General features: G+C 43.9%; 1 protein-coding gene across 1 annotated transcript in view; it reads left to right on the plus strand.

Annotated features, from left to right (window-relative positions):
• The window catches only part of CYP19A1 (cytochrome P450 family 19 subfamily A member 1), a 37,757-nt gene extending 23,883 nt beyond the window's left edge, over positions 1–13,874 (plus strand). The window contains exons 3-10 of the mRNA XM_081888630.1: positions 268–418; positions 3,931–4,085; positions 5,938–6,114; positions 7,651–7,765; positions 8,487–8,601; positions 10,494–10,656; positions 12,016–12,257; positions 12,815–13,874. Of these exons, the coding sequence (XP_081744756.1) occupies positions 268–418; positions 3,931–4,085; positions 5,938–6,114; positions 7,651–7,765; positions 8,487–8,601; positions 10,494–10,656; positions 12,016–12,257; positions 12,815–13,066 (1,370 nt within the window). The 3' untranslated portion in view covers positions 13,067–13,874. The remainder of the gene's footprint in view (positions 1–267; positions 419–3,930; positions 4,086–5,937; positions 6,115–7,650; positions 7,766–8,486; positions 8,602–10,493; positions 10,657–12,015; positions 12,258–12,814) is intronic.
• The last annotated feature ends 2,678 nt before the right edge of the window (positions 13,875–16,552 follow it).

Here is a 16,552-nt window from a genome sequence, read left to right on the forward strand (position 1 = left end):
ACCCTCCCCAGAGCTCAATGTGGCATACATGGCTCTCCCTTCCCCATTTTTATCCTCACAATAAGGGAAATTTTGAAGCACCCCATTGTTCAGTTTATTTATTTATTTATTTATTATTCGATTTCTATTGCGCCCTTCATCCAGGGATCACATGGTGGTTTACAATATAATGTCACAAACACAGATAACATAGTAACAAACAAAATATTATATGTGAATGGAGGCTAGTGATAAAATCCATCTCTCCCCCTTTTCCTCTTCTTTTAGGCCCTGGCTACTGTATGGGGATTGGTCCCCTTATTTCTCATTGGAGATTTCTATGGATGGGTATCGGCAGTGCCTGTAACTACTACAACAAGATGTACGGTGAATTTATGAGAGTCTGGATCAACGGAGAAGAGACCCTCATTATTAGCAAGTAAATCTTTGATTTCTGAAAGTCTGGGTGGAGAGTGACTATTGCTATTAGAGTGTCAATATGTAAGAGGAAATTTCTTGATATCTGTCCTGAAAAAACAGGTGGGAAGTACCATTAAAGATAAAATAACCAAGCAGGTAGAACAAGCCTTGCTGAAGCACAGCCAGCATGGCTTCTGCAAGGGCAAGTCCTGTCTCCTGAACTTTTCAGAGTCTGTTGAGAGTGTCAACAGCGTGAGGTGATCTGGTTGGCATAATTTCTACAAGCAAAGCGTGCGGCATTTGAGACTTCTTAGTGTTTGCATCTGGTTACTCTAATTTATTTATTGTGCATTTTGAGAGAACGTATATACTGATTAATTACAATGACAGCATAGGTCTGATTGCTAGGGCACAACCAGGGGTGGGCTTGGGCAATCTTTTTAATATGGTGCCCTGGGTGAGGTCAAAATCTGGTACCCCAAAATGGATCTTCTCAATCTTGCACCCCCTTCGTGGGGGAACCACCCACATCACCCTAAATCCAATACTGGCACAACCCTGGCTAGATCCTTCTTCGCTAGTTTTATGGAGCTGACTGCATTCTTTTTCCTGCTGAGTTTCCATGGCAGTGAGAAGAGAATCTAAAGAGGAAATTTTGAAACGGAATCTTTCTCTGTGTAAAGAATAAAGGTAAAGAGGAAGAGGACTGGAAGAAGTTTAAAGACTATCTGCAGAAACACTGCAAAGTTTATGAATGTTAAAATGATGTTGGATATGAAAATAATATGGCATTAGGGATACAGTTTGGAAAAAATATGCAAAAATGTAATAGAAAAAGGGTGAAAGACCAAAGTTATATGATGTCAAAAGTAAATAATCTGTTAAGGGTGTTTAAATATAAGGAGGAAAGATTGGAGACATAATAGAATGATTTTAATAATTAGAAATGAGTTTTGAAAGAGGGTAAGGATTTGCGGTATCTGATTGAGTAAAGAGGAACACAAAAAAGGGAGGCGTGAGGAAGTCAAGAAGGAAAGTTAATTAAGTATGATCTTAAAAGCTGGAGTTTTTATTTTTATTTTTGTTTGGTGGAATTTTTTTTTCCTGTACCTTGTTTTTCAGAGCTGTTTTATGTGTATTTTGTTTTTCTGATTTGTCTTATTATGTTCTGTTTTTCTTCGTTTTTTTGGTTGTTATGTCTTTCCTTTTTATAAAACCTTAATAAATATATTTTTTTTTAAAAAAAGTAAAGAATAAAGGTAAAGGGACCCCTGACCATTAGGTCCAGTCGTGACCGACTCTGGGGTTGCAGCGCTCATCTCGCTTTACTGGCCAAGGGAGCCGGCGTACAGCTTCCTGGTCATGTGGCCAGCATGACTAAGCCGCTTCTGGTGAACCAGAGCAGGGCATGGAAACGCCGTTTACCTTCCCGCTGGAGTGGTACCTATTTATCTGCTTGTACTTTGATGTACTTTCAAACTGCTAGGTGGGCAGGTGCTCACCCCGTCACAGGGATTTGAACTGCCGACCTTCTGATCGGCAAGTCCTAGGCTCAGTGGTTTAACCCACAGCGCCACAGGAGCCCCGATGCTGGCTAGTCTGTAGAGATCAGAGAACACATCATAGATCATAGAATTGTAGAACTGAAAGGGACCCTGAGTATAGCTGTCAACATTTCCCTTTTTAAAAGGGAAATTCCCTTATTCCGAATAGGAATAGGGAATAGTTGACAGCTATGAAGTTCACCTAGTCCAACCACCTGCAATGCAGGAAAATACAGCTGTCCCACACGGGGATTGAACCTGTGACCTTGGCATTATCAGCACCATGCTCTAGCCCACTGAGCTATCTAGGCGATCAGAAAAACTCTGCCGTCATAAGCAAATGCCTTGACTCATGTCCTATGTAGTTTTCTGCCATTAAAAAGTCACCCGCTAATTTCTGCAAAGCACACCTCTGTTAAGAGATGGGAGAAGGCCAGGCCAGAAGTTGAGCGTTGTCTTGGTTGCATTTTCCTGCCCATTTGACAACCCAGCCTCATCATATACCTTGCACTGTGGAGCTTTGCTGTTGACACCACGCTGATATTTCTTAGCTTTTAGCTCCCTCTTGAGGACATTCAGCTTCAGTTGCTGGTCTTAGGATAAACCACTGCAGCTGCACAAAGAGAAAAATAATGAAAACCTGAATCGTACATTTTAATTTATTTCTGTTATTGGCATGATTTATTTGTGAACCATCTTTCAACAAATGTTCTCAAATGTGGGCTCTTTATTAGCAATTGCGGCAACTTATCTTTTTTGAAACTAACTTTTCTTTCGTAACCTGGTAGTCACAATTAAATTCAATTTAAAAAAACAACAACATGTAAACACTATGGGAAATGTGTGGGTGTAAGTGCATATGTTTGTGAAAAGAACGTGCGGAAATGCATTGTATTGAAGAAAAATGCTTTGCAGAAATGTTTGTGGAGAAACTTGTGCTAAAATGCTGAAGAGTTTTCATGACGTCTTCCCTTGGAAAAAATAAAAATTGCAAACGGATGTGGAAGTGTGTAAAACCAAACATCAGATTGGAAAAATCAGAAACTGCCCCTTGCAGGGCGGAGGCCTCAGCAGATGTCTGATGAAGGTACGCCCAATAGCAGCTCACCCTTTCTTTGGAGGAAACGAAGTGGTACCTTCTGGGATATCCTTGAGGGGTGGGAACAAACCAGGCCATCGCCTCTGGTGATGCCAACTGCTGAGGTCCAAGCCCCACCCATGTCTTCAGCCTCAACATCCCTGCCTAGCTTTCAGCATCTCTTCTGGTTTTGGATCTCACAAGACTGCGATGGGCTGCAAAGATAGTGTCTGTGCTACAAAGTGACCCAAAATCTCACAGAAGGAGTTGTGTACAGCTGTCGTAATAAAAGACAACGTCAAACACTCTGCCAATCAACTTGTTATGTCTTCTTCTGTACTGAGCTAAGAAATAAAATAAAGAAATCTGTGGGTTTTATTTTGTTCCATCAGAGGAAGAGATTGGCCAGTGGCGATGATCTAACTGATAGCAATTTGCTGACATTGGGGGCGTTTGATGACATGGGGAATATTGCATTCTTTTTCCAGAATATATGCTAGGGCTCCTCTTCCTTTCATAGTGCAGTACCTGTTGTGCCATAGCCCTGTGACTTTTAGACTGATTCAGCGATGTTGCTGTTCCCCCATCATTTCTGCACATGTGCCCTTCTGTTATCCCACTTTCCCCCCATGAAAACTGCAGGAAATAACTGCATGCTGGGATACTGTTTTAAATTTTGTCATTTTATTCCCATGTTAAGGGGGCTGCAAATGTGGTTTTTCACCAGGATTAAAAAACACGAAAATGAGTGCTAACCCTGTGCAATATTCCATTTGTTTTCCAGAAGTGGATTTTACATGGTTTGGAATCTTGAATATAATGCCAAAGTTAGCAGTTAGGGAAACACCAGGGAAACAGAACGAATTGCCATGTGAATGCGGTCTTAATAGTCTTTCTTCTGCTTGCTAGATCTTCAGGTATGTTCCACGTAATGAAATACGGTCATTACACCTCTCGATTTGGGAGCAAGCTGGGCTTAAAGTGCATCGGCATGCACGAGAACGGAATCATATTTAACAATAACCCAGAACTCTGGAAAGAAATCCGACCCTTCTTCACCAAAGGTAAGATCTGGAGTTCTGGTTCTCCCTGAAGTGACACAGCATCTATTCCTGTTTTGAAAGTGCAGTCAGTCTATGTCATTTAAATAAATAAGTAGGAGAGGATGACTGATGTGCCAAATGAGCAAGAGTAACTCAAACTCAAGCAACGGCAAGTAGCTCCACTGAGATACTTCCAGGCCTGGTTTCAGGGTTCAGCATGGATCAGGACCTGCTCAGCGTCTCAGGGCTCAGAAGAGACCCTCACTGACTGGCCCAACCCAGCCAAACCACTGGGGCCAACCTGAAGTCCCAGATGCCCCTGCTGCCACTGTGCCTCAGTGACTCAGAGCACCTTTTACCCATTCCAGTTTGTGTACCAACTATGCCCATTCGTGCACAGGATAGCCTTGCCATGGAGGTCCATGTGATGATAACCTCACTGCTAGACTACTGCAATGTCCTCTGTGTGGGTCCACCTTTGCTCCAGGTTCTGAAGATGCAGCAACTTTCATATGCAGCTGCCATGGTGCTTATTGGGTCACCCATTTTTACAAATATTACACCGGTGCAGAAGGATTTGCTCTGTCTGCCTCCTAGCTCCTGAGCCAAATTCAGAGGGGTTTTCTGCTCACACTAGACACCCTAAACAATTTGGGACCATTATAGCTAGCAGACTGCCTCCCCTAGTGCAGACCAAGCTGATCTTTAAGGATCTTCTGATGAAACCCTTCTGGCCAGTCCAAGGCTGGTTTATTGCCACTCGGTGAGGATGCAGAAGACATCCTTCTTGGCAAGAGCATCCTCTCTCTGGCGTGTCTTCCCTTAGGTAATTCATGAGGCAGAGATAGTAATTAAAAATTGTATATATATTCCAAAGTTTTCCTGGGCTTTGCCTCTTCGCTTTTAATCCCCTGTTGCCCCTGTTGCTTAGTTCAATTTGGACAGTTGTGCTTTGTTTTTACCTACCGTATTTTTCGCCCTATAGGACACACTTTTCCCCCTCCAAAAATGAAGGGGAAATGTGTGTGCGTCCTATGGGGTGAATGCAGGCTTTCGCTGAAGCCTGGAGAGCGAGAGGGGTCGGTGCGCACCTACCCCTCTTGCTCTCCAGGCTTCAGGAAGCTATCCACAAGCCTGGGGAGCCCACAGGAGTTCCCGCCGGGCTCCCAAGGCTTGCGGACAGCAGCCTGCAGCCCGAAGCCGCACTCCGGGCTGGGCTGGCTTCAATTGGCAGCTTCAATCGCCCCTCCGCCATTGCCACGGAACCTTGCCCCAGATTGGGAAGCTAATCGGCTGGCGCAGCGCTGCTGCGGCTGCTCTTCTTCAACGGGGGATACCAGCAAGCAGCCGGCCAAGGCTCCCTCTCCGCCCTGCTGCCCCAGGAAGAGGGGCGCCACTGCGCAACGAGGCGAGGACGCACCATCGGGGAGCTCCCCGCTAAAGAAGCCATGCAGGGAGCGGGAGCCTCAGAACCCGAGGCAGCGCACCCCGGGCTTTGGACAGATGTCCACAAGCCTTGGGAGCCCGCAGCCTGCAGCCCAAAACCCTGGGGGGGATATTTTCTTTATCCCCCCCCCAAAAAAGCTAGGTGTGCCCTATGGGCCGGTGCGCCCTATAGGGCGAAAAATACGGTAGTTTTTAGGAAAGTGTATTGAAGGCCACAGTTGTATTCATATGGTTGCTTGGAGACTGCTTAGAGATTTTTATTACATGAGGGGGTATAAAATTGTGTGTGATATTAATTAAAGGCTTAGTGGAGCCTAGTGCTAGCCCTAGAGACTTCCATTTTGCTTCCTTGTTTGGGCACTTCCCCTTGAAATATGTAGCTCAGTACCAAACTGTCCAGACTATAAGGAAATTTGTGAAATTGCAGCTCTCTCTGGCCCGGGTCTCATGCGGATGGTATCTATTTGTGTTGACTCAACGGCTGAACATTTGAACCAGCTTACGGAATCGGCTCCCAAGCCTGAATACTTCAACAGCCTGAATCTCATGAGACGTATCATGCTGGACACGTCAAACAGACTTTTTCTTGGGATTCCTCTTGACGGTACTGAAATTATCTTTCTTAGGCTTCGCCATGATTCCATAATCATCCCCTCTATTTCCAAAGTCCACTGATGAGTGTGGATGCTTATTTAGACAAATCATCACTATCTGCATATAAGAGGGAAATTTGGGGAGGTGTGGTGGAACCCCAAGGAAGGCAGAAGTACAAAATCTCTTTTTTTGGTGGGGGGAGGGGATGTCAGGCTATGTACATATGAATGCGCCCATTTAAGCCATTCAGTGCAAGCCCTATTCAGAGTCTCCTCTTCTCCGGCGATCACTCATAGCCAAGTAAGATTGTCTTCCATGAACACAGTTTTGACTGTGAGTTCATAAGTGACTGTGGAGGCCAATTCTGGATCCACACATCCTTCCACAGTGGGGACACAGGTTTCTGGGCTGGAGTTGATCATGGTGAGGGTTCACCAAGCGTGCCTTCCTCTTAGTACGTTTCTCCCTTTCGTTCTGAGTTCAAGCATCTTCAAAGCCCATGACACCTTTGGTAAAGGCTGTTCTCCAACTGGAGCGCTCGCAGGCCAGTGTTTCCCAGTTGTCAGTGTTTATACTACATTTTTAAGATTTGCCTTGAGAGAGTCTTTAAACCTGTTTTGTTGACCACCAGCATTACACTTTCCATTTTTCAGTTCGGAATAGAGTAGTTGCTTTGGAAGACGATCATCAGGCATCCGAACAACATGACCAGTCCAGCGAAGTTGATGCTGAAGAATCATTGCTTTGACACTCATGATCTTTGCTTCTTCCAGTGCACTGGAAGTAGTACTTTGAGTAGACCCATTGAACTTAATAGACATGACTTAGGTTAATTGGTTTCAATGGGTGTACTCTGAGTAGGACTGTCCACTACAACCCATTGTCTCCTTTGGGGTGGGTGGGCACCGTCTTGATGTCCCACTTAATGTGTGAGATTGTCAATTAATCCTTGTGCGTTTACTGCAGACTTCCACAGCCTGGGGATCTGGGGATGTCTTGAGCTCCAGTTCACATCATCCCTGGCAATGGGCCATGCTGGCTAGGGATGATGGGAGTTGTAGTCCAAAATATTTGGAGGGCACTAGGTTGGGGAAAGCTGGTTTAGCATATCACCTGGCTGATCTTAGACTGGCTGAACCCACTGAAAAGAGTTGGGTCTCAGTTTTCCTTCCTTATTAACCATTTCAGTTGCCTGTTGAGGTCCTTTTCCTTCATTTGTTTTATTCATTGCTGCCACTTCTGGGTTTTTTTCCCCCTTCTCCACTGATAGGAAGCAATGTAATTTTCCTAAATAAGTGACTGAATTGATAGTTACAGGAGACCCCCTCTACGCCCGGATGTAATTCCCTGCTTGGAATGGTCGAGAAATTAAGATTCACTTCTCACCAAACTTCCCTAATCCAGACTTTCTGGGGAAAAGAATACATGAATCAGAACCTAGCCTTACAATTTTGTGATTGGCCCCATCAATGGGTTGCTGTTCATGGTGCTGGAGCTTCTTTCCATTTATGTTTCTGTTTCCTTTGTCATTTGCGTGTAATTTCAGAAAACGAAGTTGTGCTTAAAATCCAAAACTACTTTGATGCTTGGCAAGCGCTGCTCCTGAAACCTGACATCTACTTTAAGATTTCTTGGCTGTATAAAAAATATGAGAAGTCTGCGTAAGTACCAGCAACAGCAGCAATTTTACTGAGAGAGGGCCAGGGCTTGCCTTGCCTACACACCTACTCTAGAGTTTTCGTTTATGGGAGGAGTAAAAAGTGCTTGGAATGCAGTGTAATTCTGCACCGTCTTTACACAGTTACCTGGGAGTAAGCTCAATTGAATACAGCGGGACTTACTTCTGAGTAGACAATGTAAAGCTCCACTTACAATCAAGGACTAAACGCTCCATGTTTCCTAAGAAAGCATTGCAATTAAATAATTTAAAGTAGATTGGTGACCTTTTCCTTCAGAATTATAGGAAAGGCTTTGAACGTCAGCATCACCATTTCTTACCTTTGGTGCAGGTATTTTATTTCCAGCAGAAACAGGACTCTGTTTTTGCATCTGCAGACACACACACACCACTTTTAATTGTTCCCCGAGATGTTGAGGGGAGGAAAAAGGGAAAGCGGGATATTCTGGGATCAAATCAGAAACCAGGATGGTTTCTGTAATTCCAGGACTGTCCCTGGAAAATCAGGACAATCGAAGGGTATGGTCTCCACAGGTTGTGAAAGGTTGGGGGGGTGTCTGTTTGGGTGGGCACGTCTGTGTCTGCAGTAGACAAATGTCACATCCTGTCCAGCTGCAGTGTAGGTTGAAACATGCAGGGCTGTCTGATTCTTACACCAAGGCACTGCAGGTACTAAGCGATATACTGGATTCCTTCTGTTTTAGGAAGGATTTGAAAGAAGTCATCGAAATCTTAATAGAGAAGAAACGACAAGAGCTTTTCAAACTTGAGAAACTGGAGGACCACATGGATTTTGCATCACAGCTGATTTTTGCTCAGGTGATTAAAAAAAACAACGCATGAACTGTAATTGATCACCTCACATTGGGGCACAAAGCATGCTGCTTTTATAGAAAGTTCCTTTTTAAATTATAGAACAGATAGTTCATGTATCTTAAGAACTTAAGAAGCGTCCTGCTAGATGAGAACATGAAGAGTCCTGCTCCTCACCATGGCTGGTAGCCAATGATAGCTAGATCCTCCATGAATTAGTTGTGGCCATCGCTACATTTTGTGGGACTATGGCTCTGTATTATGTCTTCTGACATATAGCAGCTCTCAAAGTACTGAGCTTTCCCCTCATCTGCTACCTGGAAACATGGGTGTAGCCAGGATTTTTGTTGGGGGGAGGTAGTTGTTGAGCTTTCTTTAGGAGACCCATCAAAGTTGTAAGCTTTGGGGGGGTCATGGTGGGGGCATGCTTTTCAGTAATTTCTGTGGATCTAGTGGGGCCTGCCCCCTTGACTATGGCCATGCTTGGAAGCACCAGGGAATGAAACCTGGGACCCTCTGCATGCAAATGATGTGTTCTGCCATGGACCTATGACTTCTCCCCACCTGTGATGAGCAAATTGCTTCATTTATTCCTGGCTTTTCCCACCACAAACACAGTAGGGATGGGAGAGAGATGGGATTCCGTCAGCGAAATTGGCGGATCTACCCAATCCACACTTTCAGAAACAGTATGCAAACTGAAACGCAGCTGCATAGCTGTCAACCATCCCTTATTTGGCAGGAAAGTCCCTTATCCCAGTGCCGTGTCCCGCTGCTGTCCCTTATTGATGATGTCCCTTAAATTTCAGGGGTTTCAAAGGAAGCAGCTCCTCTCCCTCCCTCCCTGCCGGCCAGGGAGGAGGGAGGCTCCAATAAGGAGTCTAAGAACGACTGGGGGTGGAGCTTGCATGCCTTGTGCCGATCAAATCGGCCGTGTTGCCTGGGGACTCGCCTTTGCTCAGCGCTTCCCAGCGGAGAGGTGACGGTGGTTTTCCATGCTGCATCCCCTTTGCCGGGTTGCTGCACTGTGGGAACCACCACTTGAGGCTTCGTTTGGCTGCTGGCTGGGCTTTCTGCCTTTGGCTCGGAGGGGCTCAGAGGTCGAACATACCTGTGATCTGAAAATCCCTTATTTTGGATGCTGATTCCTTATTTCCGAGGCTGCTGGTCCCTTATTTTCAAATCTGTAAGTTGACAGCTATGCGCAGCTGTCCTTCGGAATTTGCACTTTTCTCCTGCCAAGTAATGTGTACAAAAAGGCATATACTAGGGTAAAGTGTGCATAGAAATTGCATGCAAAATACATTATATTTGGGGAAATTGGGTTGCAAGAGTATGCATATTAGAAATGTTTATTTATTTGTTTTAAGACATTTATATGCCACCTTTTTTCTTCCAAGGACCTTAAGGTGGTGTACATGATTCTCCACCTCACCATTCATCCTCACACCAATCCTGTGCAGTAGGTTAGGCTGAGAGGCAGTGACTGGTCCAAGGTCACCCAGTAAGCTTCATAGCTGAGCGGGGATTCGAACCCTGGTCTCCCAGGTCATAGTCCGATACTCTAACCATTACACCACATGTATATTAGGAGAACTTTGCACATAATTGCAGGTAAATTTCCATGAGAGCTTTTTAAAAATGTCCACATGCTGATGTGGAAATGTGGGGAGCTAGAGTTAAGACTGAGGGGAAAATGAGAACCTGAGAGAAACAAAAATTGAGTGATTTGCACATTTCCAAAACACAACCAGCTGTTGGTCCTCTGATGCATTGATGCATTGCCCTAGACACACTGCCCTACTGAGTTCATTCTCTTACTGCTCACTGGTCTGAGTAGAATTTAACACGTTGGCAACCAAGTCTAGTAGCCATCATCTGCCCGTTCAATCTTTCAGAGCCGTGGGGACCTAACTGGTGAGATGGTCAACCAGTGTGTTTTGGAGATGCTGATAGCTGCTCCAGATACTCTCTCGGTGACTCTGTTCTTCATGCTGGTGCTGATTGCAGAACACCCTCAGGTGGAAAAGGAGATGGTGAAGGAAATAGAGGCTGTGATGGGTAAGCACTCAGTGACACTGGAAGAGAAGGGTGATTTCCCTAATGAACAAATATGTACTTTGAGCTAGGAAGGGTCCAAACTATTAGTGATCCAGAGATAATGATCCAAATGTTTTCTGTAAAACCCCACTGAACACTAGGCTTGCTGCTTTAATTTGGTGGCAGGGAATAGAATGGCTCTTTTACCTTTGATAACTGCTGGATGTTCAAAAATTAGACTGGATTATTTATTGGGATACTCTCTCTGTGGCACAAATACCAAATTACACACAGGAATAACCATAGACACAGAATTTTCTTAACAAACAATAAAACATAAATTGGTCTTGACACTAAAGACCCAACCTCCCGTCTACTCCATATTTCGATTTCATATTACTTATTGCCAATACACACTTTTATCATAATTAAACTTTGTCTTAATATATCTTAATCCTTATATCTGTCTTGCAACTATTACTGAAGTTCCTTGAATGCTGCAACAGAGTTTAAACTACTATATTTATATTTCAAATATTCTTTGAAAAGGGTCCAAACTATTAGTGATCCAAAGATAATGATCCAAAAGTTTTCTGTAAAACTCCACTGAACACTAGGCTTGCCGCTTTAATTTGGAGACAGGGAATAGAATGGCTCTTGTGCCTTTGATAACTGCTGGATGTTCAAAAAATTAGACTGGATTATTTATTGTGATAATCTCTCTGTGGCATTCAAAGCACTCTGGAAACGTCCATTGGTGTGAAATGTTGCTGTCCTGTAGCTAACTAACAAAAGCAGGAGTGGGGAACTGGGAATGGTCTCCTACACAGCTGTAGGTCACCTCACATCACAACAACATTGGGTGATCAGTTCTTGCTACTTTGGAGCCCTGACAATAAGCTGATGGTTGGAACTTCAAAGTGCTCAGTGCTGCTTTCTGCAAGCACCACCAGCTGATCATCATTTCAAGGGTCTCTCTACAGGATCGCTGATTGTTTGTGCTTGCAGAGGGATATGTATGGGTCTTTGAAACCCCAACAGCCAGCTTACCTTCAGGGCTTCAGCGCCATGGCTCTGTTAGTTTGGACTGTGCAGGGAGTTGGTTTTGTTTTGTTTCCCACCTGCTATCTGCAGCGGTTCAGTCCCACAACAGAGACATCAAACGAGGATGTAGTCTTGATAGTCTGTTTCTCAGAGCTGATCAGCAAGACTCAAGTTTTAGGTTTTTATACTGAAGCAAAATTCAAAAGCTGGCTTTAAAAGTGTACAAATGAATTCTGCAATTCTGCCGTATTCCAAATCTGTGCAGAAATGTCATTTCAGCTCTTTCTCAGTGGTGATGTCAGAGACCAGCTGTTTTATCTTACATGCTTTCTAAAGGTGACAGAGATATCCAAAGTGAGGACATCCCAAAGCTAAAAGTGGTGGAGAATTTTATTCTCGAGAGCATGAGATACCAGCCAGTCGTGGACTTGGTCATGCGCAAAGCCTTGCAAGACGATGTGATTGATGGCTATCCTGTCAAGAAAGGAACCAACATCATTCTGAACATCGGGCGCATACATAAGCTTGAGTTCTTCCCCAAGCCAAATGAATTCTCACTTGACAACTTTGAGAAAAACGTAAGTTTGGGGTTTGTTTGTTTTTAATTGTTTGAGGCTGTTGCTTCACTGGCATCGGTATCTGGTCTCTTCAAGTAGTTGCTAGGGCCTCGAGACCCCACCGCTGACATATGATCTGGGTCCTGTCTTATATAGGACAGGGAAGTTCTTGGTGATAAAATTAAGTCTAATAGGTAAAGGCAGACTTAGATATGAGTTCAAATTCAACCTTGCCACAAGAGCACGTGTGCCCACCAGTAAAACACCGTCCGAAAAGAATTTTGACACAAGATTTCTTTTTCTGTAGTGTTTTATCAGTGTATAGAAACTGATTCGTAATGGGAAGGGAGTCACACAAAAACTGCAGTAAACTGCATGTGCTCCAGAATTGCTTTTAATAATTTCCCAATTTAATTTCTCCAGAATTTTGGAGTGGAACTCAGGGAAGAGTGAACTGAAAGGAAAATAAAGTTGTGGAATAGGGATGAATAGATCTCCCTTGGTGTGTAGTGTTTTGGGGTGTTGTTTATGAAATTTTTAAATTCTGACTTTTCTTCGAAAATTGTTTTTTTGTGAAGGTCCCCCATCGTTACTTTCAGCCCTTTGGATTTGGTCCCCGTGGTTGTGTTGGGAAGTTTATTGCCATGGTGATGATGAAGGCTATCCTGGTGACTTTCCTGAGAAGGTGCAGTATCCGGACTCTAAAAGACCAAGGTCTTAACCACATTCCAAAAAACAATGACTTGTCAATGCATCCAGATGAAAGCCAGCCATTGCTGCAGATGCTTTTCGTGCCAAGAAATAACGTGAGCAACAACCACCATGATTAATAAAACAGCCCATGAAGTCTCCAAACACTGATTGTTTGGGCTACCCTAATGAAAACTGATTGGTTGGACTACTCTGCTCAAATGAATAATTCTCATCCACCTGGGGAGCATCCATTCACTCATCCAATGAATAAATTGCTGGTGCAAGTGGCCATTTGATAGAACTCAGGTTCTGGCTGCCATTCAGAATGGAGCACCATTTTTTTGGTATACCAAAAAAAGAAGAAGTTAACATTCATTCAAGGAGGAGCTACAAGTATCTTTGCAAATTATTCTGGGCAGCTGAAATTGTGTGATGGAAATTCCGTTCTGCAAGAAGCACTGAAGAACCCATTTATGTAGGTCCATGGAGATGAGATGAGATAAGAATTATGCAAGAGGCAGCAGCTGGATTCTCGCACCACTGTTGATTAGGAAGCAGAAGTCAAATTTTGAGCTGCACATGCACAGATAAGACTTTTTTGAAAGCAACAGAACAATGTAACTCTACTGTGGAGTCATGAAGCTTTCATTGACGGCTGTGCTTGCTGTCTTATCATGGCAAGCCATCCTGATTCACTTTGGGGTACAGCAAAGCACCGGTTTTCTACTTCTGTTTGATTTGAAAGAGAGGAGCACCCATATTCTCTCTGGACTCGATGGGTGACTTTCTCCCATTTGTTTTGTACGTTGTGGGGTGCATGTGTGTGGGGTGGGGGTTTGGGTCACTTTCACAGAACTATTTTTCCAGGCTGAGAGTATAAGTTGGGTGAATACGAGCTGGGCGTCTGCTTGCAGCGAAGCATACGGCCGCCATCTTTTCTTTGCCACTGCTCTTTTAAAAGCATCATGACCAATAGCCGGGGGGGGGGGGAGAAAAAAATCCAAACGCTGCCACATTCTGCAACATGGGCATTCAGCAGCTGCCTGGGCTAACTGGAAGGCCACAGATCTGTGTTCTCCTGCCATTTCTGGTCCACCACTGAAATGGCAGGCTGGAACATTCCCTGGGCAGCAAATTTCCCCAGGACTCCAAAGTAACTATTTCTGGGTCAGCTGTCCATTGGCTCTCTCACATCTGGAAGAACTATGAAGGTTTCTGGATTGTGGTGGGACTTCTCTGGGCCGTCACAGAAGCATTCGCTACCTCTGATTCCTGGCTCGGAGTTTCCACCTTTTCGTGATGACAGCCTTCGGCCAAGCTTAGTCAACATGGTACCCCCCATGGGCTATGTTCTCAGCAGCAGCCATTCAGGGCTCAAATTCAAAAGGGATATCCATGCTACTGAGAAGATACTGTTCATGAATACCTTAGAATGGGAGAAGAACTAGGAGTTTCCTCTTCAAGCCTCAGCCTCTTCACTCTTGGCTTCAAACTCTGCCTCTCCTTTTCTCTCCATGCGTTGAGTCTTAACTCAGCTTACCTCCTTCTTCCAGGACGAAGCTCAAGGAACAGCAAGTCGCTCGGTCCAAGAGTTGAACCTCTCCCTCACCTTTATCCATCAGCCTTGACAGCAATGGAACTTGCTTTTTTTTTTTTTTGCCTGATCATCCCTTGAGTGACCCCACCTGGCCAATCTTGGGAGAACTCTGGCACCGTCTTCTGAGGTCCTTGCAGTTTTGCTCTGTGTTGATGAACTGGACCAAACACATCCATACCAGATGATTTCAAAGAGTTATTGCTGAGCTCTGCAGGACTGATTTCTGGTTCTTGTGATTTATTCTTGTGGTGTGTTTTTTTCCTGATTCTGCATGCAAATATGTATGCCTAAACTGATTGTTTGTATGATTTCATGCTCTTGCTCTGAATTCAAGCACTGCTTTGGTGTGATCAGTTCCTGTGAAAGGTTTTGCTGATTTTTGGGATGACCTCATTGTGCAGTGGCTGTTGCACAAATCAAAGCGGGGGGGGGGTTTCTAAACGTAGACACATTTGCTGTGGTCAGGTTGCTTTCGAGGTATATTTAAAGGGCTTCTCAGTTAACTGGTACTCTCATACAATGTGGGGGTCATTATAAGGAGAATGTGATTTCCCTGTGACAATAATTTCACTGGTTATTGGTCCATTTATGGGCACCATTCAAGGTACTGGTTACATTGGGGTGGTATCAAATACTAGTCATACTCAGAGTAGAGTCACTGAAATTAATGGACATGACTAAACTACAATCCTAGTCTGATTTAACTGGGAGTAAATTGGGTTAGGATCGCAGGTGTGCCTTGCCTGTTAATGCAATGGGACTTAGTCTGAGTAGATAGCATAGATGTCAATGTTTCCCTTTTCTTGTGAGGAATCCTATTCGGAATAAGGGAATTTCCCTTTAAAAAAGGGAAACGTTGACAGCTATGGTGGATAGGGGCCCCACATGCCTGATACATTTAATGCTATATCCTTCCACTTTAAGCAGTCATGGATTCCCTCAAAGGCTTCTGGGAACTGTAGTTTGTTAAGGGTACCAAGAGTTGCTAAGACACCCCCCATTCCCTTCACAGAACTACAATTTCCAGAGCAGATTAACAATCAACACCTCTTCCCAAGGAGCTATGGGAATTGTAGCTCTGTGAGGGGAATAGGAGATCTCCTAGCAATTCTATTGGAATGAATCTACTTTAAATGTATAGGGCAGAAGGGCTTATGATTAGGATAGCAGCCTGACTTAGGTCTCTTCACTTCAGTGGGTCTTCTCTAAGGAGAACTTAGCTGGATGCAAGCCAAGATTATCTGAATGGCTGTATTCTTCCAGGAGAGACCCTTCTTCTGGTCTGGCCAACATCTGAAGCCCATTTGGGAAAAACTCAGGAGAGGCACTTCTTCTCAGTGTTGCTTCCCAGGCTTGGCAATTCCTTGCCAAGGGAGGACCATCTAAGCCCCTTCTCCAATGGCCTCCCACCAGCATGTAAAGATGTGTTTATTCAGACAAGCCTTCAATGTCACGCGCTGACTTGTTATGGGTACAATTCATATGTTGCAATTTGTTCAACTGGCTGTTGTTTCGATCAGCTTTATTGATTTTTATTGATGTTTGTACGTTTTTGACTGCTATTTTGTACTATACTTTGTATTTCACTGCTGTTAGCCACTTTGAGCATCATTTGGCGGGAAGGTGGGTTGCACAATTAATAAATAATAACATAACATGACATAACATAACATAACAACATAACGTAACATAACATAACAACATAACGTTGGGGGAAGCTTTTATATAAAGCTTGCTTTAAATTTTTAAGAAGGGAAAAACACCCACTAATTCAATCACCTAAAGCCATGACAAATATCTTTCTTCTTTCTTTCTTTCTTTCTTTCTTTTTCTTTCTTTCTTTTTCTTTCTTTCTCTTTCTTTCTTTCTTTCTTTCTTTCTTTCTTTCTTTCTTTCTTTCTTTCTTTCTTTCTTTCTTTCTTTTTGGTGCAAAGCAAAATTTCCATGACTTTCCCCCCCAAAAAACTGATTTTAAAGGGTGAAAGTAAGCAATGTGAGGGCTATCTTCTGTAACGCGTCAACTGCT

Source organism: Podarcis melisellensis (assembly GCF_964234715.1).
Source record: "Podarcis melisellensis genome assembly, chromosome: 14".
Classification (NCBI taxonomy): Eukaryota; Metazoa; Chordata; class Lepidosauria; order Squamata; family Lacertidae; genus Podarcis; species Podarcis melisellensis.